The 24,683-nt window shown below is 44.1% G+C and overlaps 1 protein-coding gene across 5 annotated transcripts in view; it reads right to left on the reverse strand.

The window, feature by feature from the left end:
• Positions 1-478: 478 nt before the first annotated feature.
• Positions 479-24,683, reverse strand: part of LOC135546536 (protein Aster-B-like) — a 107,950-nt gene continuing 83,745 nt past the window's right edge. For 2 of the 5 annotated variants that reach the window (XM_064975037.1, XM_064975041.1), the window contains 18 exons: positions 22,241-22,460; positions 16,472-16,492; positions 15,606-15,629; positions 10,430-10,514; positions 10,081-10,184; positions 9,761-9,856; positions 9,564-9,644; positions 9,322-9,437; positions 8,904-9,090; positions 8,504-8,687; positions 8,188-8,334; positions 7,812-8,076; positions 7,598-7,701; positions 7,272-7,478; positions 6,955-7,045; positions 5,776-5,883; positions 5,390-5,510; positions 479-3,677 (listed from right to left, as the gene is read on the reverse strand). In XM_064975037.1, the coding sequence (XP_064831109.1) occupies positions 3,588-3,677; positions 5,390-5,510; positions 5,776-5,883; positions 6,955-7,045; positions 7,272-7,478; positions 7,598-7,701; positions 7,812-8,076; positions 8,188-8,334; positions 8,504-8,687; positions 8,904-9,090; positions 9,322-9,437; positions 9,564-9,644; positions 9,761-9,856; positions 10,081-10,184; positions 10,430-10,514; positions 15,606-15,629; positions 16,472-16,492; positions 22,241-22,460 (2,251 nt within the window). In that variant the 3' untranslated portion in view covers positions 479-3,587. The remainder of the gene's footprint in view (positions 3,678-5,389; positions 5,511-5,775; positions 5,884-6,954; positions 7,046-7,271; positions 7,479-7,597; positions 7,702-7,811; positions 8,077-8,187; positions 8,335-8,503; positions 8,688-8,903; positions 9,091-9,321; positions 9,438-9,563; positions 9,645-9,760; positions 9,857-10,080; positions 10,185-10,429; positions 10,515-15,605; positions 15,630-16,471; positions 16,493-22,240; positions 22,461-24,683) is intronic. The other 3 variants (XM_064975039.1, XM_064975040.1, XM_064975038.1) reach the window with 3 other exon arrangements.

The raw sequence follows: 24,683 nt of genomic DNA on the forward strand, positions 1-24,683 counted from the left end.
ATACTTTCTAATGCCAAAATATGTGAGAGCGAGTGCGAAAAAAAAAAAAGCTAATCAGATCTATAAGGGATCATGAGTTTTATTTTTTAGGTGATTGCTTGTAATGCTGAATAATATGATTGAATATCCTGTGTTTTCTATGAATATTGTTACACTATGGTATAATAGCTTGTTGCATAAACAAACATCAACCATACCCTTATAACTAGTTCATAAGCACCAGCATAAGATGTTTACTCATATGATACATAACATGCTATAATTCTGCATAACAGCTAATTCCATACTTATAAACTAGTTGTAATGTTTTGTGGTATTGTCATGAATTTCAGAATTAGATGACTTTAAGTTAACATTTGGAATGAATGACAATTAATACACCTATCTTATGGAGACATTCTAGTTGCTCTAACATGAGAAACCCATGGGTGTGTTACCGATTATTTGAAATGGTCCATTTCAATTACTGAAATAAATATAGAAATCCAAGCAATTTTATAACTCAAAAAGTCCATACAAATAAACAAAGCATTTCAATCACATTTTCACATATGAAATATAATCACATATTTGAAACATAACCTCCGCACATCTTTCAGTATAATATAGCTTGATTGTGAAAGGGATTTCTATAAAACAGAAATACTTTCCAATCACTGTTGTTCAGATCGTAAGATTTCCACAAATGATCAATAATACACCTTGTGATATTAAAAGTCATCATATGACAGGCTGCAGGAGAGCCAAGCCTAAAACATGTTCATTCAGTAACCTTGGAAACCCAGAACTAGAATCTAGAGCCTATAGTCTGTCATGAGAGATCACTCATTCAGTAACTCACCAATGCTACGCCAGCACACATTAAAGCCGGGGAGTCAAACATTTTCAACATACTTTAAAACGACTAAAACCAAATCGAAACTGTGTAGAAATCATATAATGGACTTACATTCATACAGTTTCTTGACTGTGTCCAGCTTGTTATCAATCACCAAAATTAAAGCTAGACAGTCAGAATAGATGAATGTCTTTGTTGCACATTTTGATTGCGAGTAAATACTGTATAACACATTTTCAAAACGCCACTCGTTCATTGAGGACCGAATGCGGCCCCTGGGGCAAAATCCGTTTGACGCCCCTGCATTAAAGAGATAGATATCCACTCCTCCACAGTTCACACACAACCCACTCCTGTCCTGTCTAACCCTGAAATATTTAAGAGAACAGTCGCTCACAAAATCATGTAATTACATCATCAAGTGAACAGAAATGTGTTGAAAGGAAATTTCAATCAAAGATACAGAGTAAGCATTCTATTATATTGGATACACATAATACTTTTTAGAATGCAAAAAGGGCTTCTGTTTCACTATAACATAAGGGCTGCAATACCACTGAATTTCTTTCATTCACTATTTGGAAGGTCTTTAAAGTGCAGTACTGTTTCTCTTTTTGGAAGTGATTTTATCACTGATCTCATGCCACAGCTAGGGGTTACACTTCAGACATTGCCTACCGGAGGTTAATCCAGCAGGTTTTTGCTTGTCTTTCAATAAATCAACGATAAATAGCTAATTGAAAATGAATGACATCGACTGAAGGCTTTATCTACCCCCTGTTATGGTTCAATTGAATTGTGTACAGATTCCAACCCAAACACTGGACATGGAGAGTGGAGGTGTGTATATGATTTGGAATAAGCAGGGATGCAGGTTGTTGATATGGATAAGCAAAGAGGTGTGTGTGTGTGTGTGGTTGAGTCAAGCCACTTGGCATGGACACAGAGATGTCCATATGGGCTGATTGTAAACAGTTAGCCAGAGAGGCTAATGCAAGGCTGCATCCAAACGCATGGGCATTATAAAAGGCAGTTTGGCTACATGTGCCAGAAATTAAATGTTGAGACGCATCCATGTGTGGAATGATAGACATGTCACACTGTATAAATTAACACATGTGCACACACACACACACACACGCACACAGAAACATACAGTACACTCAAGCACACATGCATACTAGACATGTCACAGACATATCTGGCATGCTTTTCTGAAGAAAACAGTTTTCTTTATAGATTCTTGTACCCAGCTAGAGCTTTGATAACTTTCCTATATACATAAATAAACAATTAATATATGCTATGTATATATCTTGAAATATTCAATATTGAAATATATATTTCAAATATATTTATATAATTTTTTCATCCTCAAACATTTTTAAGAGATATAGTCACAGTTTAGTAATAAAACACTTACATAAGAACACAGGTCTCCCTAATTGTCTTGCTGCAGTATCCCTTTTTCAAGTATCAATGACTTCTTAGTCTACATGCTGTCTTTTCCTACAGAAAAGACTACGGGTCAAGTTGTACTACATTCTCGGGTCTTATGGATCAGTACAAACTTATTTTGATAAATGTGCAACAAATAATTGAACTAATTAACACTGTGCATAAAACAAATCACCAGTAACTGATAAATAAAAGCTCTGTATTGTTGCCGTACTTTGAAAGTAGAAGTGACAGGCTAGCTATCATTCTTAAAAATGGATCAAAATACTGTTCCACAACTGATAAGTTGATAAGTCTGATGGACAATGAACTGCATTACCCAACTAGTACAATAGTGGCAATACCACGTAAAGCTCATTCATAAACCTTCAAGAAGACTCTAAATTCCATAAATTCCTGTTGTTAATAGGAGATCCATTTGACACCAAGCATGGATGTTTTGACACGCCACATTACATGTCCTCAACAACATCCTGCAATCTCTTAACGTTTCTCTTTATTGAGTACCTGTGAGAAGGAACCTCCTCCACCTAAGTCGATCATTATGCAAATTCCAACACAACAGCCTAGCTCTAGGTGATTAGGGAAACCAGCCCTGATGCACTGTTGAGCCCGGTGCAAAAACAAGGCAGTTGAGACATTTCAGTGGAAATGTGCTTGCACATACACATACTCTATAATATATATTTGCTGGTGATCCTGCTACTCTAGAGCATGATCTGTGGCCACGATCAGAGGAGTTCATAAAAGGGACACTGCAGCGCGGACCTGTAGGGGAGGATCGGTTTGGAACAGTCAAGGGAGACTGTAGGTCCCCTGTCCTCATCTATCTCTCCTCTTTTGTATGTCTTTAGACACTCACAGAGCAGGAATGGAACCACCTCATTGAGAGGAGTTAAGGTGATGAGTAAAATCACATGCTGAGCTTTTTGTTGTCCTCCATTCCCCATGTGGCAAAGGCTGACAGTACGACGTCCTTCCAACATTAAAAGACAAAGAAAAATAAGAGACAGAAGTGGCGTCAAGGTAAGCGGAGCTGTTGCCTTCCCACGATGCCTCAGTGCTGTGGGAACCCCACTGTTCAATTCCTGTCTGTGATAGGGGCACGACCTGACCTGCGGGGTCATGACCTCTGAGCTGGGGGACGGCAGCCGGTAGGCGGTCCCTGTCACACTGGGGCCAGCTTGCCTGGCAGTCGGTTGGTCTCTTGTCTCTCATTGTTTTGTTTGCATATTTATACACAAACAGTTCCTATATTGCACACCATGCCCTCATGGCCGAAGCTCGTATGTCAGTTGTAACCGCTTCTTTTCTCCTCAGCTTCTGAGCTGTAGTCCCTTAAGCCAATGCCCCTTTGAAGGTTCAGTAGAGAGTCTTTCATCTGTAGAGGAAAACAGAAAACATTAAAACCTTGCAAGTAACTATAATCATAGTTTCTTATGAGAAATATCTTTCACACTTTGAGACCCTGCACAAAAACCTAGAAGATTTGATTCTTAGCCTTGTGTTAATTCTTGTAACTGTATCTGTCCTCTGTGTTCCCTACCTGGACTAATAGTACCACTGTTCCCTACCTGGTCTGATAGTACCACTGTTCCCTACACGGTCTAATAGTACCACTGTTCCCTACCTGGTCTAATAGTACCACTGTTCCCTACCTGGACTAATAGTACCACTGTTCCCTACCTGGACTAATAGTACCACTGTTCCCTACACAGTCTAATAGTACCACTGTTCCCTACCTGGTCTAATAGTACCACTGTTCCCTACACGGTCCAATAGTACCACTGTTCCCTACCTGGTCTGATAGTACCACTGTTCCCTACCTGGTCTGATAGTACCACTGATCCCTACCTGGTCTGATAGTACCACTGTTCCCTACCTGGTCTGATAGTACCACTGTTCCCTACACGGTCTAATAGTACCACTGTTCCCTACACGGTCTAATAGTACCACTGTTCCCTACCTGGTCTGATAGTACCACTGTTCCCTACACGGTCTAATAGTACCACTGTTTTCTACCTGGTCTAATAATACCACTGTTCCCTACACGGTCTAATAGTACCACTGTTCCCTACCTGGTCTGATAGTACCACTGTTCCCTACACGGTCTAATAGTACCACTGTTTTCTACCTGGTCTAATAGTACCACTGTTACCTACCTGGTCTAATAGTACCACTGTTTTCTACCTGGTCTAATAGTACCACTGTTCCCTACCTGGTCTAATAGTACCACTGTTCCCTACCTGGTCTAATAGTACCACTGTTCCCTACCTGGTCTAATAGTACCACTGTTCCCTACCTGGTCTAATAGTACCACTGTTCCCTACCTGGTCTAATAGTACCACTGTTCCCTACACGGTCTGATAGTACCACTGTTTACCTGGTCTGATAGTACCACTGTTCCCTACCTGGTCTAATAGTACCACTGTTCCCTACACGGTCTAATAATACCACTGTTCCCTACACGGTCTAATAGTACCACTGTTCCCTACACGGTCTAATAGTACCACTGTTCCCTACACGGTCTAATAGTACCACTGTTCCCTACACGGTCTAATAGTACCACTGTTCCCTACACGGTCTAATAGTACCACTGCTCCCTACACGGTCTAATAATACCACTGTTCCCTACCTGGTCTGATAGTACCACTGTTCCCTACCTGGTCTGATAGTACCACTGTTTTACACGATCTACCACCTGGTCTAATAGTACCACTCTTCCCTACCTGGTCTGATAGTACCACTGTTCCCTACCTGGTCTGATAGTACCACTGTTCCCTACACGGTCTAATAGTACCACTGTTTTCTACCTGGTCTAATAATACCACTGTTCCCTACCTGGTCTAATAGTACCACTGTTCCCTACACGGTCTAATAGTACCACTGTTCCCTACCTGGTCTGATAGTACCACTGTTCCCTACCTGGTCTGATAGTACCACTGTTCCCTACCTGGTCTGATAGTACCACTGTTCCCTACACGGTCTAATAGTACCACTGTTTTCTACCTGGTCTAATAGTACCACTGTTCCCTACACGGTCTAATAGTACCACTGTTCCATACACGGTCCAATAGTACCACTGTTCCCTACCTGGTCTAATAGTACCACTGAGGATTTGATGATCTCTCTCCACTTCTGCAGCTCAGCGTCATGGTAAAGCTGTTGGGACTCCAGGAGCTGGGCCCACTCCATCTGCGTCTGGGGCAGTTTACTAGACAGAAATACACACATACTGTCAAACACACCCAGATGCCATAGCCAAGAGCAACTCAAAGCTAAGTATTGTTCAGGGGCAATTCTGCAGCATTGTTTTTTGAGGTTGGGAAAACAGGATGAAGCCCATGTGGTTTTCAGATGAAACTAAACAGACATATGCAGTCTGGGTTTGACTAAGTACACAGTTATATCAATTATAGTATTATGTAGGCAATAGGCATAATGCCAAAAACCTATGGGTGGTTAGCAACTTAGCGTACCTTTCATGTATCCGCAGCCCTTGCCAGGTGGTAAGATGCTGTGCAGAATACTCCAGCATCCACAGCTTATAGAACAGCATCATGTTGAGGAACACCAGCAAAACCAGGCTGAAGGAGGAGAGGAAAACAGAAGAATGTAAGGGACAAAGGAAAGAAGATGAGTAATGAAAGCTACACAGGTGCTTTAGTCTGCATATTCATTAACCTATACAGGATCGGTGTCCAGACCTCGGAACAGTTGAGCTAATGTAGGCTAATGTGATTAGCATGAGGTTGTCAGAAACAAAACAAAAATCCCAGGACATAGACATATCTGATATGGGCAGAAAGCTTAAATTCTTGTTAATCTAACTGCACTGTCCAATATACAGTAGCTATTACAGTGAACAAATATCAAGCTATTGTTTGAGGAGAGTGCACAATTATGAACTTGAAAATGTATGAATAAACCAATTAGGCACATTTAGGCAGTCTTGACAACATTTTGAATAGTATGCAATAGTTCATTGGATCAGTCTAAAACTTTGAACATACATTGCTGCCATCTAGTGGCCAAAGTCTAAATTGCACTGGGGCTAGAATAATTCATTATGGCCTTTCTCTTACATTTCAAAGAAAAATATAAAAAAACATGTTTTTTTTCTTTCTTTTATATTATCTTTGACCATATCTAATGTGTTATATTCTCCTACATTAATTTCACATTTCCACAAACTTCAAAGTGTTTCCTTTCAAATGGTATCAAGATTATGCATGTCCTTGCTTCAGGTCCTGAGCCAGAGGCAGTTAGATTTGGGTATGCCATTTTAGGCAAAAATTGAAAAAAAGGGGGCGGATCCTTAAGAGTTTTTAATGAACCAGTTAAAATGAGGGAGGAGTATGTTTCCTGGTCAGGTCTAAGTGGTTTATCTTTAGCCAGATGTACCTTAGACAGATCCTATGGCAAGCAATGAAAGGAGAGGAAAGGAGAGGAGAGAAGAGGACAGGACAGGATAATCACATTCAGAAGACAAACAAAACAAATACATGTTTAACACAGAATCAGATTTTTGCTCACTACTAAATATTTCAAAGAGAGTTGAACTGAAATAACTACAAATGAAACACAAATTGTTAAGATGGATCTGAAAGTGAGTGTGTATACTGCATGTGTGTGTGTGTGTATGAGTGTGTACTCACACAAAACTGATGATGAGCAGCAGTTTGGACACGCTGTAGAGGGCGAAGCCTCCAGGAAGGTGCTCAGGCATGTGCCTGGTCTGAGTGGAACCTGAGGGGGGCAGCACAAACACGGACAAGGTCAACTAGATATATTTAACACGATATGATGTGTGAAAATGTATAACAGTATATGTAATGTATGTACCTTATGAAAGTGTATAAGAATCTACAGTGCATTAAGAGTTTATAAGAGTATAAAAAATATAAAATATATAATATAATATATATAGTTTATATAATATCAACTTTTTTAAAGTGTCCCCCTGCCCTCTGACCTGTCACGCCCGCATGTTTGATGCGGTGGATGACCTCATCGTCGGTTGGCGTGGTGACGGGGCTGAGGAGGGCGTCGTCCAGGTGCTGGCTCCGTAGGTGGACCAGGGGTCTCTTCCTCCGTCTCACAGACGTCTTCACCCCCTTGACCTTGGGAGAAGACAGGGTCGACCCCAAAACCACATCCTCCACCTTCGACAGCTCCAACTCTGACAGGGCACCACAGAAGCCGTTTTTACGTTCATACATTAGGATGGCATTCGGTCATCAGATTAAATGTTGCTGGATATTTGGTGTGACAGACATAACAGCTAGTAGAGGAATTTACCAAGATGGTGGAAATTCTCGTCCAGCCCGCTCCAGAAGTTCTTCTCGATAAAGCCCTTCACTAATCCCCATGGCTGTTTTCTGTAACGCAGCTCAGTGGACACCCTAGGGACAAGGCCTCCACTGGTATAAGTTGAGGCAGTGTTTCTAAATGAACATGTAATAGTTTCAAGAGCCACATGTTATTACAACAGCTTCTATAAGGTCCTCCTCACCTTAACCGGCACTTGTTCTTGGCCACCCGTGTCAGCATGTAACGGTTGAGCGTGTAGAAGTAGTCGTGGTAGGGCACGTCGTGTGTGATGACCTCAGCATCGATGATGTAGCACTCACTCTCATGGCTGGCCTTGTACAGTGTCTGTGTCTCTGTGACCGTGGCTGTCTTGGGGGCCAGGGGGTTGGACAGGGAGATGGTATACATGATCTCTCTCGTCTGGTTCCCCGCTGCATCGTCCTTCTTCCAGGGGTGAAACACTATATCTGTGTGGCATTATATGGATACACATTAGATCACTACATAGTCAAAGGACAACACCAATGGAAGAGACAATAATGTGATGCTAACGCCAACGGACAGAATGTCTAACTTACCTGAAAACCTGCGCTGCTCCATGAAGTCGGTCATAAACTGGGATTCTGTGAAGAGGATGTCATACATCTTGTCCACACTGAACTTGTAAACCTCATCGATGTACTGTCTCCCTTTAAGGTCATCGTGGAAGGCCTGCACCTCCCCTGCTGGAGAACCATAGAGGGAAACACACTTTAGATGAAGTGCCCTTGGGGACATACTATCATATGGAGACAGTATTACCAAGACTTAGCGGCATCACTGAAGAGCCTGTTTCATGCCATATATACAGTATATGCATCAAATCTGTTAATGGACGGAAGATTGAAGCCGTACCCTCATCGTGGGTCTCTGAGGAGTCGCTAAGTTCGGTGGGGATGTCTTCATTGTCATTGAAGTCCAGGGAGGTAGAGGGCACCAGGCCGCTGGCCTCCGCTAGCCTCTGCTCCAGCACCATGGGCAAGGCCAGCAGTTCTCCGTCAGGGAGGCAGTCGATGTACTTCTCTGGAGGGAGGTCAAACTAGGACACACAGAGGGAAGGGGGGGGGGGGGTCAGTCACTAGAAAGGCACTGTGGGATACTTTAGTACATAGTTACGAGTAGGATTGGGCTGTGTTCATGTTTTGATTATCAAATTACGAAACATTCCCCATATGCAAGTTATAGGCAGAATAACAAATGCATTTCCCACTCCATCAAAACAAATAACATAACAGTAATTGATTTAACCTCTGACCTCTATTATGTCGCTGAGACTCACAGAGAGGGGCTCGCTGCTGATGGATGAGCTGATGGTGCTGTTGGTGATGATGCATTTCTTGTGTATGGATGGTGGGCTGCCATCGTGTTTGGCCTCCGCGCTGCTCTTAGACGAGTTGTCATTACTGATCTCATTCTCCTCGTTAGGGATCTCCTCACAGAACCTGCACCATCACCGTGGGGGAACAGGGACCAGCTGGAGGTTAGGGTTAGGAGTTCTGGAGTGTTGCTGAGAGGGATGTGAAGCGGGGCTGAGAGAGTGGTGTGTATTTGTGTATGCTTCAGTAATGAGGCCAGCCTCTCATAATAACCCGCAGAAGATCAAGGGCATTTTAATCAACCATGGTAATTGATGAGGCATTGTTTATATCTGTAGCCATGGAAACCACACCCACCCCATGGTGTTGAAGTCATCGTCTGGGGGAACGTAGTCTTCGTCGTCACTGGTCAGGCCTAGTTCGTTGCCATAGCACTGATGGACAAAGTGCCATAGCTCTTTGGGGCACAGGGGCTAGAGCACAGGGTTAGAGACGACACTCAGTACGGCAGAGACTTGGATTCAATGGAAAAGAAAAGTAGCAATATACTGAACATGTAGATCTATTTGTGATGAGGTTAATTGAGGTTGCTGGCTTACTTTGTCCAGCAGTGCATTCTGCCATAATCTGAACATCATCATGTAGGTCCTGTCCCGCGCTCCAAATGAGGTGAAAAAGTGCTGTGAGGAGAGAATGGAAATAGTTAAAAAAATATGCTCTGAAATAAGGCTAAGGAGAAGGTTTGAGCCTCCCCTCAGTCAGTGAATGCCAAAATTCAGTCCCTATCCTGTCTTACCTTCTCACCATCTGTGGACACCTGGATGGCATTGGGGATGAGGCGGGCTGTCTTCTCCTTCGTCATGGTGCAGATGTCCTTCAGCCTCACTGTCAGCTACCCACACATGCAAGCAAAACAGTTTTTGTTCCAGCATTGCTTAATATTCAGATAAATATATCTGTTGAACTGTTACTGAACCACAATAATGCAATATATACTGTGATGCAAACTATAGAAATACAATCAATTCTATTTCAATATTGCAAACTAACCAATACCAGAGAAATATAGATAAGATCAAAAGAACAGAAAGCCCCAGGCAGAGGCCCAGTGCGTACCAGCGTTTCCCAGCGGAAGATGTTGCTATAAAAACAGATCCAGTTTTCTGAGAGGTAGAGTCGGCCCTGCAGGAGGATGTCTCGTTGTAGGGCGCAGGAGTAATCTGCCAGCACAGGTCAGAGGTCAAATATCAGAGCCCAGGAAGGATACATCCACTCATCAAGGTCGGGGTTAATTATATTTCAACATAGTCAATTAAAAAGATGAATTACCTGAATTTATAGTTTAAATGGAATTGACTCCAACCAGCCAATGCAAACGTGTCCAAAACCAAAAGATTTTCCTATATCCACCATATTGCTGACAGAATTGGCCATAGTTGCCTAGTATTTTGCGTTAGTAACTCACCCACGATGAGTCGCTCTGTGTCCGGTAGCTGCTTGAAGAGCTTCCTGAAGTCCTCATTACGCTGTTTGTATGTGGGGCTCAACACCTGGAGAGACGGAGAGCAACAATGATAACTTCTTGAGAGAGGGACGACTCACACATACACATTCCTGAACACACGCTCTCTATCTCACATATACACATTCCTGAACACACGCTCTCTATCTCACACATACACATCCCTGAACACACGCTCTCTATCTCACACATACACATCCCTGAACACATGCTCTCTATCTCACACATACACATCCCTGAACACACGCTCTCTATCTCACACATACACATCCCTGAACACACGCTCTCTATCTCACACATACACATCCCTGAACACACGCTCTCTATCTCACATATGCACACTGGACTGCATCCATTTTCACAAGGGCATTTTATACAAAAGCACAATCCCCTGTTGACATTCAGCCACTTCAAAACATTCAATAAGCATGCTGTTGAGCATCGTGAGCATTCCTAATGTGAGTCACATTCCCAAGACAACAATATATAGTAACATCATTATACGAACACACACAATGCTGCTTTTTGTGGCGCAACAGTTAATATGTAGGACAGAGAGGGACAAAGACACAAATCAAATCTGTTCTGTTAGCAAACCCTTATGTAGCTATTGGTTTATCTTATCAAATTTAGTCTCTGTCCATTGTCGGTTTAGAAATGTTCTGTTCTCACGCAGAGGAATTCATTCTCTCTTGTTACATTCTCAGTCATTAAGGTACATCTTATCTTGGGCCTCGATTCAGGCTTGTTTAAAGAGGGAAGTATTGCTGTGACCCACAGCCAGTGTGAGTGCAGGGGTGAGTGATCTATGTGTCTGAGCCAGATGTTGTCTTTTAATAGGAACAGCTTCAGGAAACAATGCCTGCCAGTACGGTAACCAAATACATCCCTTCATGGGAAAAAACTATCGCTGCTTCAATCTGAAGGAAAACATCAGATTGTTCACATTAACATCAACTAGCTACAGTACATGTTCTATACTCATATAACCAGAACAGCCCAGAGTGGATAGACATAATCTGTTTCTGTTAAGCTATGAATGAAAACCACTGGCGCCTGTCAAGAAAAATGTGAGAACTTTTAAGGCTGGAAAAATGGATTATGAGTCGGACATATTTACAGTCTAGAAATGTTCACAGAAAGTACTCTCTATAACTGCCTAACATATCAAGGGTATTAGAGCCCCCGTTTCACAACTAAAGCCTGCCTATTCCCCTTAAACTGCAGCCTTCTTACATTGTCCAGGGAAAGGGTCCATGGGTACGATGGGAATTCAAATAGCTAATGACTCATGTGCCTTTCATTTAATTTGCTTTCCAAAATATAATTGCGGGAAGGAACCACAGAGTTATGCTCTTGGCGCAGGTACAGTACACAAACTGCCCATCCCAACCTTCTCACCCCTCTTCCCTCCCCGCTGCTACCCCTCCTGGCATCAGCTCTCTGGGGGGAGGGTCAGTCACTTACTGCAGGGACCTCCTCTGACTCCCATTCCTGGTCTTGGTTGTCCAAGGCAACCCAGCCCCACTCCCAGCCAAACTCTCCCCGGGCCGGATCCTGTGGGAGCCACCCAGCCAGGGCTTTATCCAGCTCCAGCACCACCTGCCAGTCTGACTCCAGTCCCCTGTGAGCCTCCTGAGCCTCCATATTCCACTCACTTCCCTCAGGCACACGGGCGGACACCTAAACCAGTGGTGCCCTCGTGGGGTCCTCAGAGCGGTCGATTTAAATGCGAGTGGGTTAGGGTCCAAGTCTGCTGCAGACAAACAGACAGAGCTGTTGTGTGTCCAGTGGTTGTTTCTTGGAGACTGCTGTGACTGACCCGGTATGGGTGCTACTCCCTTTCAGTGAGAGAGCTGGACCCAGCTGACTGCTGCCACATGATTCCAGTCCTCTCTCCCTCTCCCTCTGTCTCTATCAAACACAGAGAGGAGCTGCGGCCGATGGCCTCTAGTAACCCTGGCCACAAGTCTTTTATTATAATGGCATCTCTGGCAGGCATGCAGTGTTACCCTGTCCAGATCCAGATGCCTCAGAGTGCTTTGGTGAGCACAGCTCAGACACACCAGCAGCGAAAGCAAGAAAAATATCCTTGGTAAAGAGAAAAACACAGAGAAAGAGAGAGTGTTTCCTAACTGGAAAGGAGTGCAGCCCCGTCTCGCTGGCTGCCAAGGTGATTGAGTTACAGAGGACAGATGTGCACACAACCTTCAGTTACTTCTATGCTCCGTGAAGAAAAACATGTCCATTAATCTTGAGTGGTGCGGCACGGAGTCGCATGACGGCTCAGTCTAATGCAGTTGGAGTATTGCACTTCTGGGAGTATGTCCACTTCCCCTGTTGTTGACCATTCAGGTATTAGAAAGCAATTGCATGAGAGGCTTAACACATTTAGAGGTGTTACTATTACTAAACACCCCCCCCTGGATCCCTGTGACCTATTTCCCTACTTCTACCCCCCACAACTCTCCTGGCCCTTAAGGTCAAGTAATGCACTCCTGAAACCAGATCCCTGTCAGTTACTACGATCAGACTAGATAGACAGGCACAGAGATTGGTTCTCATCTGACTCTGAGCTGGGTAAAACAACCTATCAGCACAGTGGTGGGAGGTGGACACGACAACAGCAACAAAACAAAAACTGTGGCTCCATTTGGCACTCCATTAGTCTCAGTTGTGGTTGGAATTGTGCCCTGGAATCCCGCCACAAATTCTACACCTTTCCTGCTTACTCAATTTCCACAACCCCCCTCAACATCTAGCCAAATCAGTGAGGAGAAATACGCTCCAGGAAACTGAATGTGAAGGGAAGCAAAATAATCCTCAGCACACTATTGAAACCAGATCATTCACAGATCCAGACGCGAACAGCTTTCGTCCTGTTGAAAAAGCCTCTGCATGCTGTGAATAAGGTTCCACCAGACATTTGCGAGCCATGCAAGACCACTCTCTTCTAAAACTGCATCCAACAAAAACAGTCAGATAATCGAGTAGTATCTGAATTCAACGTTTTTCCAAGAGCTTTTCCTAAAAAGGAAAATGAAGACTAAAGCAAATGCAGAAGCTATTGATACGACTATCTCCCATCTTCTCCAGGTGACAATGTGACAAGTCCTAGGACAGTGTAGCTGCCAGGTGGTGATGGGGCTATAGACAGTCCCTGAGGTGGCGGTTAATCATTAACCTGCTGGGTAAACAGAGAGAGATGTCGGAGACTGGCACAGTCAACCAGGGTGGGGCCCCATTAGTTTCAGGGATGGTTTACGGTCTATCCCCACACAAACAATGAGGCCAGTCTCTCACCCCACTGTCCATAGGTTGCTACAAAACCACTGTAGAGAGGAGTGGTCAGGAAGGTGTATGTATGTTTATAGCCATTGTAAGTGGCACTGTCAAGTGTGTGCATGAATGTGTGTGCGAAGACTTTCGTCTCTATCTGAAACACACCTTTCTTTGTCAATTTCCCTGCCAATGGTCTGTTGATACTGGGAGGGTGGAGGGTCTGTTGATTAGAACCAGATGTGGGAACAGCTCAGCAGAGAGCAGAAACACAGCCAAGCCAGGATCTCTGACTATTCACCCTGTCCTGCATAAGTCACACTGCTGTAAAAAATATGTGTTAGATCTACAGGTGTCCTTTGTGTGAGAATCTACCTCAGAGTAAACATGTCCCCCCCCTTCTCTCTCTCTCATATGCAGGGGTGATAAACTAGAATGTTTTCATAGACGAGAGAGTATGAGGAGGCAGACATTTCACCTCACAAATCTCTAGGAGAAAAGCTGTCTCTTAAACCAGCCACTTTAGTCACTGTCGATACTATGAGCCACTACATTCGGTGTCTGGCAGACATTGATTTCCTTGTTAATACCTCAACTCCCTGCGTAGGTCCTGTACAGTTGCCATGAAAGCATTGCAACAGAGTCATTAGGAAAGTTGATACGGCAGGGTGGGGCCTGTTGTGTGTCTCTACTGGGCTTAGACCTCATATCAGGAAGGTTGTGATGTAATCCAGTAGGTTCAGTGCCATGGGAGAACATCACTGCCTTGTAGAGAAACACAGTGACTGCATGGCCTACCACATACCCTCAGGTATAGCACTGCATCAGACACATATACGTTTCAATGGTGCAGAACAGAGATTAGGTATAATTACATAGTTAATGCTTCTGGGAGCAACATCATGTCTGGATTGGCATTATGATGCTTTCCTTTAGTAATGGTAGAACAGTAGAGAAATTAATGTGAGTAGCTAAAGGTGAGAGTATCAGAAAGCATTAGATGTAGACCATGTTTTTCTTCAACATTCTGGAGAATCCCCATTTCAGGTTTCACTATGCAACAATGCCCAACTATAACCAATGAGTCCATAATGACAAAACGAACACATTTGAAGACGTGGGAGGACTGGAACATGCTAACCAGTCTCATGCTCCATTCCCCTGTCATTCAAGGCATTCAGGGCTGCTACAGACACTGACCATGGTCCGTGGGTTTAGTATGATACATTGAGCAGACTTGTTACCACCTCGGGTGTATTCAGTAGTCGCAGACTACTGGGCACAGCAGACTGGCCTGTTGCAAAATGTTTTGCAATGGAAACTGTTTACTGTTTACTCTAGGAACCAAATGGAAGCAAATGGAACGAAACAGGGAGGGACATACAATAATTAATCCATTAGAAACTCTGGTTTTTGTTTACCTCAAAAAAGAAACAAAAGAAAAATAAACATTTTCCATTTGGAGTAAACAGTTTCTGTTGGTGAAATTTTTGCAACAGACGAAATGTTTTGCAACGGTCTCCGACTAATGAATACACCCCTGTTGCATCACCACCATCACAGCTCTGAGAAGCCTATAGTTCCCCTTCACACAGCAGCCATTTTGAAAACACAATTTTTCCAGACACAACCACAATGTGGCCATGGCATTGGGTCATCTAACCACGATAGTGCTGCATATTGTGGCTTCGCTCTCAGGTGAAAACAACATACTGATCAATCAAATCAATGAGGGATGAGGAGCAGACAAGTGGAAAGGCAGACCAGCCAAGTGATCCAAGAAAAAGGAATAAGCAGAGAGATATTTGAAAAGTTGCACAAGAATACAAGTCATGCTTACTCTCAGGATGTGTTGTCTTTCATGCTAGGGAGAGAGGGGGAATATATAGACACAAAGAACAACAAAAGAAAGGAATAAAACAACAGAACAAGGGAAAAGAGACCCACAGAGACACCATAGGAGAAACCATGGCTTCATAATACCACCATATCTGGGTATCAAATCCTTTCTCATATAAAGATGGCCAACTGAGCCATCAAGTAGATTTACTTGGCTGTTTTAGAAGAATCATAACGAAAGGAACTCATTTCAGCCCCATTAGAATGTAGCAACCTTGTCTCTTAGTACACTGGCTGGCAACCTGGTGTTAAGTCAGGCCCTCTTGGTGTAATGGTCTTGGTGTTGGACTGAGATCACTGGATCAGGCTGTCACCATACTTTCGCTACAAGACGCTTCTGTCTGTCAAACATTTCATCTATGAATCACATCTGTAGTAAGGTATAGGAGTTTGCAACAAAATGGACACTTTTATTCATCCTCACAGCATTTGGTTCATTCATTATTAATCAGTCACTTTTCTGATTAATTCAGCATGCCATCACACTGTAACCCTAGACTCTTAGAACTCTAAATCCCACTGGTTAGCATCCTGGGTAAGCCTGATATGAAAGTGACCTTTGGCATATAACCTTGTGTGATTCTAAACAGGGTCTAGGACCCTTCACCTCATAATCTCTCTCACACACACACACACACACACACACACACACACACACACACACACACACACACACACACACACACACACACACACACACACACACACACACACACACACACACACACACACACACACACACACACACACACACACACACACACACACACCTCTTAACAGAAAGAGTAAGAAGAGGATGAAACTTACATTGTACCAGCTCTGGCTCTTCTGTAGACAGTGAGGAACAAAGCAGATAGGAGAGAACAAAGACAAGTGTAAGTCAATGAGTCAAGGACACACCAATACTTGGCCACAGGGCTAAATATCATAAACACATGGAGGTCAAGGGACGATAAAAACCGACAGTGGGTAATTATAGAAGGTGTGAATGTCAATCTCTGGGTGGGCACCTCCTACATTGAAAACAGACCTCTGCTGCTCTCCAACAGAGTTGTATCCCTTTGAGCTTGTCACATATTTTAGTTAGACTCTTCAACGATTTCTTGATTTCTTTGTTGTTTTTGGGCCTCACAAATATTAATTTGCATGGATATTTGATAAGCAGATGGTAGATTAGGCTAGGGTTGTGTGTGGTACAATATATTTATCTTTGTTTCTAAGTGTTTAAAATAATGTATTAACGATTTAGAGTTGCTTCTAAATGCTTGCGTATAGACATGAATTGTGTACTGCTGTGTGTTGTATATTTTCTGACAGCAGAGGGCAGTATACACTCTGTTATTGGCAGGACCATAACAAGAGTGCTTATTCCAACCATAACTCACCTGCTTCTGTTTTATGGGGCTATAAAGAGAGTGTAATACGTCTCACCATTGTGATCCGAGAGGTAGGCATGCTAGGGAGATCCAGTGGGTGAATAAATGGCAGGGTAATCAAGCACGATTTTAGCGGTAAATAAATGTCAGTTTGTGTCAAGTAGTAAATAGCAGGAGTAGAACAAAATGGCTTCCTCTTGACGTCATAAAAAACTTAACCAGGCAACTACAAATAATATGTTTTGTCATTTCAGTGACAACATACAAGAGGCATATACTGGTGCGAGGCTACTATTGTCAATCAATCCTTTGGAGATGTGAATGTAGATAATCCAATATTTCAGCCATCAGATAAGCGTGTAGTGTTTCCTGTCTGAGAGTTGTGAGGCCCCAGTCCTGTCCCTGGGCTTTGGGCTCTGACGTGGACAGGGCTAATCTCATCTGAAGGTGACAGAGGCGTGAGAGACGACTTAAGCCTTAAGGTGTCTGCAAAGTGTGTGTGTGTATGCGTGCCATTGTAAATGTGTTTTGGAGTTGGTGTAATTGCATGTTTGTAAGTGCATCTTTATAGCCTACATGTGTGTAAATGTGCATGCATGTCTAAATCACATATTTGCTTCCCCACGAAGCACATGTGTGTCTGGGGATGTGTGTCAGCAGCACTACGAATCAGGTTAACACCCACTGATTAAGTGCACTGTGTAACAGAGAGAGCTTGTGCACGGTAGTAGTGTCTTGGCCTGGATTCCCCTAAGGATCAGAAAGGCTTGGAACGACTAGTTACTTTACACAACCAGGCCAGAGTCAGGGCCAGCTCTCTCACCCAACCAACCGGGCCAAACCAGAACTGGCCAGCACTAGCTGTAACCCAGACAAACCTATCAGGTATAACCCACATAGCTTCAATCAACACTAGAACAACAACGTAGTTCTGATGAACAGAACTGAGCAGGCCTGCTCAACCTAGTGGAACAGTAAATAAAGACTGTAGCACCAAGCCTAAAGAATAATCCGTTCTAAGTGCATACATTTTCATACTGGTCCCCCGTGGGAATTGAACCCACAACCAACTGCTAAATCCCACAATTCCACAACTACTAAATCAAACAACCAACCATGCTCTACCAACTGAGATGTTATATCAACGTTTTGATATATAACATTGTACAAAAGGAGGGACACTTTAAGGAGGGAGGAGAGAGAGGAGAGGAGGAAGTTCTGTTCTGAGACAGGAAATGGAAACAGGTAGGGGCACTGACTGACATCACACCACAGGAGGCTGCTGAGAGGAGGATGACTCATAATAATGGCTGGAAAGGAGTAAATGGAAACCATGTCTTTGATACCACTCCATTTATTCCTTCCCAGTCACTACTATGAGCCTATCCTCCCCAATTAAGGTGCCACCGGCCAGCTGTGCATCACACATCTACAGATGACGGGAAGAGGAGGTCACTGGTCAAATCAGGCTAGGGGACCAATGGGCAAATAAAAGCAAGAGGAAATGCTTACTTTAATCAGGTTAAGTCTGTCATACTGAAAGGAAATTAAAGAGAAAATGAAGAGTTAACCAACATGAAGGACAGAGATCAGAAACAAGACAGGGGAAAAGGCTTTGTTTTTACATGTGTACTAAGAGTACGAGGCTAAAACACTAAAATATCCAGGTTTGCGTACTTGTAGTGCCAAGACACACTATTGTCCCATCTAACTCTACTTTCATGATGTGTCCATGGGTCTTTATGCTGAGTCTCTATGTACTCTCTCTGTAGTGCTGTTTACTGTTTACAGTTCCATAAACAGCCTCATTGATTGGTGACAGTGGGAGACTGAGCAGAGCCGTCATCACTGAAGCGGCCAGCCAATTAGTTAGTGTGGGAACGCCGGCCCAGGTCCTATACAGAGAGGAGCCCCTCTCCCTGCCTGTCTGTCTGTGTGTTTCTGGATTGCATTAGACTAGGGTGACAGAGCTCACGTTGCCTGGGCGACTGCACACAGTGCCAGGGTCATGTGACTCCTGCTGACCGCCGGCTGGGTGCTCACGTGGGACCAGAAAGGGATGGCACTCGGCCACACCACGGGCCTGAGGGGTGATGTCATCGACTGGGTGTGCTGTGAAATGGGACAGACACCGCCTGAACACCAACTCAACTGACCAAATGTCGCTTGGCTGCCATTAACCCCATCCTGTCTGCCTGTCTCATAGCCCGTGACAAAGCTGAATGTAGCCGAATGCATCAAAGGGTCCTTACATGAGAATGCTGTAACTAACTGGTGACACATGGCCTCTGCTGCTGTCTTGTCTGAGGAGAGGAGTGGTGTATTCTGGGCTTTTGATGCGAGGCAGAGAAAAGGAGCTTCTGATGTAGAAAGCTCTAGGGTCATCAAAAATTCATGTCACACAGGAGTGGTGGAAAGGGATGCGGAAGGAATTTTACAGTCTCCCCCTGCCACCGTCCCTCTGCATTCAGGCACATACTCAGCATCTCAGAGATTAGGCTGCTCTTAGTTTAGACACAACAACGAGCTATGTTGAAGTTTTAATGGACTTGGGAAAGGGGTTGGAGGAGATAGAACAGAAGCACACTGAGACAAGCTGGGAGAGAGATGTGTCTGAAAGCCAGCAGCCCTGCAGGGAGTTAGATGAGAGGACAGGTGGCAGGGTGGCAGAGGGGGGTAGAGGAGAAGGTTATAGCAACATGGATACCATCTGCAGGGAGTGTGTTCAGATGGAAGAGGTGGGTGGAGGGGGCACAGGACAGCTCACAAGACATGGAGGTGGGGTGGGATTAAAGAACAGAAAAGAGTAATGCTTACTTTGGAAAGTCGCTTGTGAGACTAGCATGCATCAGGAGAAGAACAAAGAAAACAGAAACTAAAAAACTGCAAGATACAACAGCTGAAAGAACCCTTTTTTTTTAAACAGTCAGTTTCAGATCATAGACATTTCATATGGCGGCAGCGAAAGTAAGAGAAAGCAAGCGCTCCGTGTCAAGAAGAAAGGATGAGAGAAGAGGAGAACACAATGACAGCAAAAGCAACAGGTGTGTGACACCACAAGGACTGGGGAGCACTGTGAACAGTGAGTGAATGGGAAAACGGATGAGAGGTGAGAGAGCCATTACTGCCAACTACCACACTCCTTATCACTTCACAACAATAAGATTTTCAGAGGAGGAAAGTACTAAATATATCACCCAATATTCTCATGTTCATGTTTTGCTTGAGATGTACGCTGAGTTACCCACAGTCAAAGCTCCTGTCCTTCACTCCACTTCCTTACTCTTCAATTCAGATTCTGATGAGAGAGAAGTGAGACTACAGCCTCTTGACCTGCCTACTACCCTCTGTCAGAACGAGCCTTGCAGAGTTGAGATAGCTGCAGTTAATGACTGCCTGAGTGCTGCGATGGAGTGGGCTGACTGACTGCCCGGCCTGTGATTACAATGCTGCTCTGATAGGACCAGATGGATCCAGGGGATGGAGGGAGGGAGAGACGGATGGAGGGTGGGAAAAGGGAGGGAGGGAGAGAGGGATGGAGGGTGGGAAAAGGGAGGGAGGGAGAGAGGGATGGAGGGTGGGAAAAGGGAGGGAGGGAGAGATGGATGGAGGGTGGGAAAAGGGAGGGATTGAGAGAGGGATGGAGGGAGGGGAAAAGGGAGGGAGAAAGGGAGGGAGGTAATAAGGGAAGAATACAGTGAATACAGTGAATCTGAATACAGTGAAGCATCTTTCCTGATGATGATGGGTCCATATCCACAATTGATGTGCTGAGGGTCTCGTTACTCAGTCTATGATTGGCCAATTGTACGAGAGTGACAGTTAGATATGACCTATAGTTTGAGGATGGGAGTTGGACATTACTCTATCAGAGTTATAGCAGCGTTTATCAGGAGTACATTATACCGCTGTCAATTGGGGCTACATGAGGATGGCATGTTTGATCCAGTATGTCGTGCCTAATGCGGAGGTGTGATGGGGGTAAAATCACTATGGAATGGAAAATAAAAGCTGATAAAACCATGCCATTTCACAAGATATCACTATATCGCACTCCTTCTCGTTGACTATTTCTTACAGAACATGTTTTATGGAATGCAGGAAGACAATAAGACTTGGAGGTTATCAAGACACTATGTCAGGGGTAAACAGTAAAAAACAAAAATCTTATCACAAAACATAATTAATCCCCCTGTATCACCTCAGTGATCACCAAATAAATGTTGATTTCAGATTGTATTGGAAGTGATGTTCAGGGATGATACAAATGTATTGCTGAACTGAAGTGATAGGCCAGACTGACATTATTTATTTGTGAGTTATGAATGCACTGTATGATGAACTAGTCATTTTGAAAACGGCACTGTTGGCAGTACTATTTGAGACTATGACCTACTGTCTTGTAGTGTGATTGGTGGAAGAGGACTATGCCCCTGTACTGTGCTGTAGTGTAATTGGTGGAAGAGGACTATGCCCCTGTACTGTGCTGTAGTGTAATTGGTGGAAGAGGACTATGCCCCTGTACTGTGCTGTAGTGTAATTGGTGGAAGAGGACTATGATCCTGTACTACTGTGCTGTAGTGTAATTGGTGGAAGAGGACTATGCCCCTGTACTGTGCTGTAGTGTAATTGGTGGAAGAGGACTATGCCCCTGTACTGTGCTGTAGTGTAATTGGTGGAAGAGGACTATGATCCTGTACTACTGTGCTGTAGTGTAATTGGTGGAAGAGGACTATGCCCCTGTACTGTGCTGTAGTGTAATTGGTGGAAGAGGACTATGATCCTGTACTACTGTGCTGTAGTGTAATTGGTGGAAGAGGACTATGCCCCTGTACTGTGCTGTAGTGTAATTGGTGGAAGAGGACTATGCCCCTGTACTGTGCTGTAGTGCGATTGGTGGAAGAGCACTATGATCCTGTACTGTGCTGTAGTGTAATTGGTGGAAGAGGACTATGATCCTGTACTGTGCTGTAGTGCGATTGGTGGAAGAGGACTATGATCCTGTACTGTGCTGTAGTGTAATTGGTGGAAGAGGACTATGATCCTGTACTGTGCTGTAGTGCGATTGGTGGAAAGAGGACAATGATCTTGTACTGTAGTGTGGGTGGTGGAAGAGGACAATGATCTTGTACTGTAGTGTGGGTGGTGGAAAGAAGAGGGCTCTGAGACGGAGACGGCCCACCTGCACAGTGAGGCTCACCTTGGAGTTCTTGCCTCCGCTGCGGGCGGACTGCAGAGAGTAGGTTCGCTGGACCACTTGCTCGGGGGTGGAGGGGGACTTATCAGAGGAGTGGTCTGAGTGGCCCTTCTCCACCATATTCTCACCAGGCTCCAGGCTCTGGTGCGTGGGCGAGCGCGAGCGTTTAGGACGCAGGATGGGCGAGCAAGCAGGCGTACTCCTGTTCGAGTTACTGGCAGTGCTGGGGGTGAGAAAGAGAGAGAGAGGGAGTATTAATTATACTTCTCTAAACTCTTTCATCACATCATGAAACTACATATTCTGCACTGTTTGAAAATGTAGGGACGGAGCAAAACCCATTAAAAAACAATGACGCACATTACATGAATAACATAGTAGTAACTAATAGTACCACTCTACAGTTCTTTAAACACCTTATCTAAGTGTAAGCCATTTTTTTTACACTTATTTAACCATGTAAGTTAAGTTGACTGAGAACACATTTACAGCAACGACCTGTGGAATAGTTATATGGGAGAAGAAGGGGGATGAATGAGCCAAGAATGAAGCTGGGGGTGATTAGGTGACCGTGATGGTATGACGGCCAGATTGGGAATGTAGCTATGACACCGGGGTTAACACCCCTACTTTTATGATAAGTGCCATGGGTTCTTTACTGACCACAGAAAGTCAGGTCAGCTGTTTAACGTCCCATCTAAAAGACTGCACCCTACACAGGGCAATATCCCAAATGACTGCCCTGTCCCCAATCACTGTGCCTCCTACTGGCCCTCTAACTTCCAGCAGCATCTGAACAAACCCAGCTTAGCTTCAGAGGCAAGCCAGCAATGGGATGCAGGGTGGTATGCTGCTGGCTAAATGTTAATGATGCTAATGTGTTGCCGTCCCACAGGTAATGCTAGGCCTACTAGTGTACCATGTAAAGACCGAAACGTATGTTCCCATTCATCCCCGGAGTGAGCATTCAGGTTACATCACGGCAAATAGGCTTGAAAGCTACCCACTAATACAGTTAATAACAACAGTAGCTAGCCTACATAACCCACAGATCAATAACCACAACAACAGTAGCTAGCCTACATAACCCACAGATCAATAACCACAACAACAGCAGCTAGCCTACATAACCCACAGATCAATAACCACAACAACAGCAGCTAGCCTACATAACCCACAGATCAATAACCACAACAACAGCAGCTAGCCTACATAACCCACAGATCAATAACCACAACAACAGCAGCTAGCCTACATAACCCACAGATCAATAACCACAACAACAGCAGCTAGCCTACATAACCCACAGATCAATAACCACAACAACAGCAGCTAGCCTACATAACCCACAGATCAATAACCACAACAACAGCAGCTAGCCTACATAACCCACAGATCAATAACCACAACAACAGCAGCTAGCCTACATAACCCACAGATCAATAACCACAACAACAGTAGCTAGCCTACATAACCCACAGATCAATAACCACAACAACAGCAGCTAGCCTACATAACCCACAGATCAATAACCACAACAACAGTAGCTAGCCTACATAACCCACAGATCAATAACCACAACAACAGCAGCTAGCCTACATAACCCACAGATCAATAACCACAACAACAGCAGCTAGCCTACATAACCCACAGATCAATAACCACAACAACAGTAGCTAGCCTACATAACCCACAGATCAATAACCACAACAACAGCAGCTAGCCTACATAACCCACAGATCAATAACCACAACAACAGTAGCTAGCCTACATAACCCACAGATCAATAACCACAACAACAGCAGCTAGCCTACATAACCCACAGATCAATAACCACAACAACAGCAGCTAGCCTACATAACCCACAGATCAATAACAACAACAACAGCAGCTAGCCTACATAACCCACAGATCAATAACCACAACAATAGCAGCTAGCCTACATAACCCACAGATCAATAACCACAACAACAGCAGCTAGCCTACATAACCCACAGATCAATAACCACAACAACAGTAGCTAGCCTACATAACCCACAGATCAATAACCACAACAACAGCAGCTAGCCGACATAACCCACAGATCAATAACCACAACAACAGCAGCTAGCCTACATAACCCACAGATCAATAACCACAACAACAGTAGCTAGCCTACATAACCCACAGATCAATAACCACAACAACAGCAGCTAGCCTACATAACCCACAGATCAATAACCACAACAACAGTAGCTAGCCTACATAACCCACAGATCAATAACCACAACAACAGCAGCTAGCCTACATAACCCACAGATCAATAACCACAACAACAGTAGCTAGCCTACATAACCCACAGATCAATAACCACAACAACAGCAGCTAGCCTACATAACCCACAGATCAATAACCACAACAACAGTAGCTAGCCTACATAACCCACAGATCAATAACCACAACAACA

This window comes from Oncorhynchus masou, chromosome 9 (assembly GCF_036934945.1).
Source record: "Oncorhynchus masou masou isolate Uvic2021 chromosome 9, UVic_Omas_1.1, whole genome shotgun sequence".
NCBI lineage: Eukaryota > Metazoa > Chordata > Actinopteri > Salmoniformes > Salmonidae > Oncorhynchus > Oncorhynchus masou.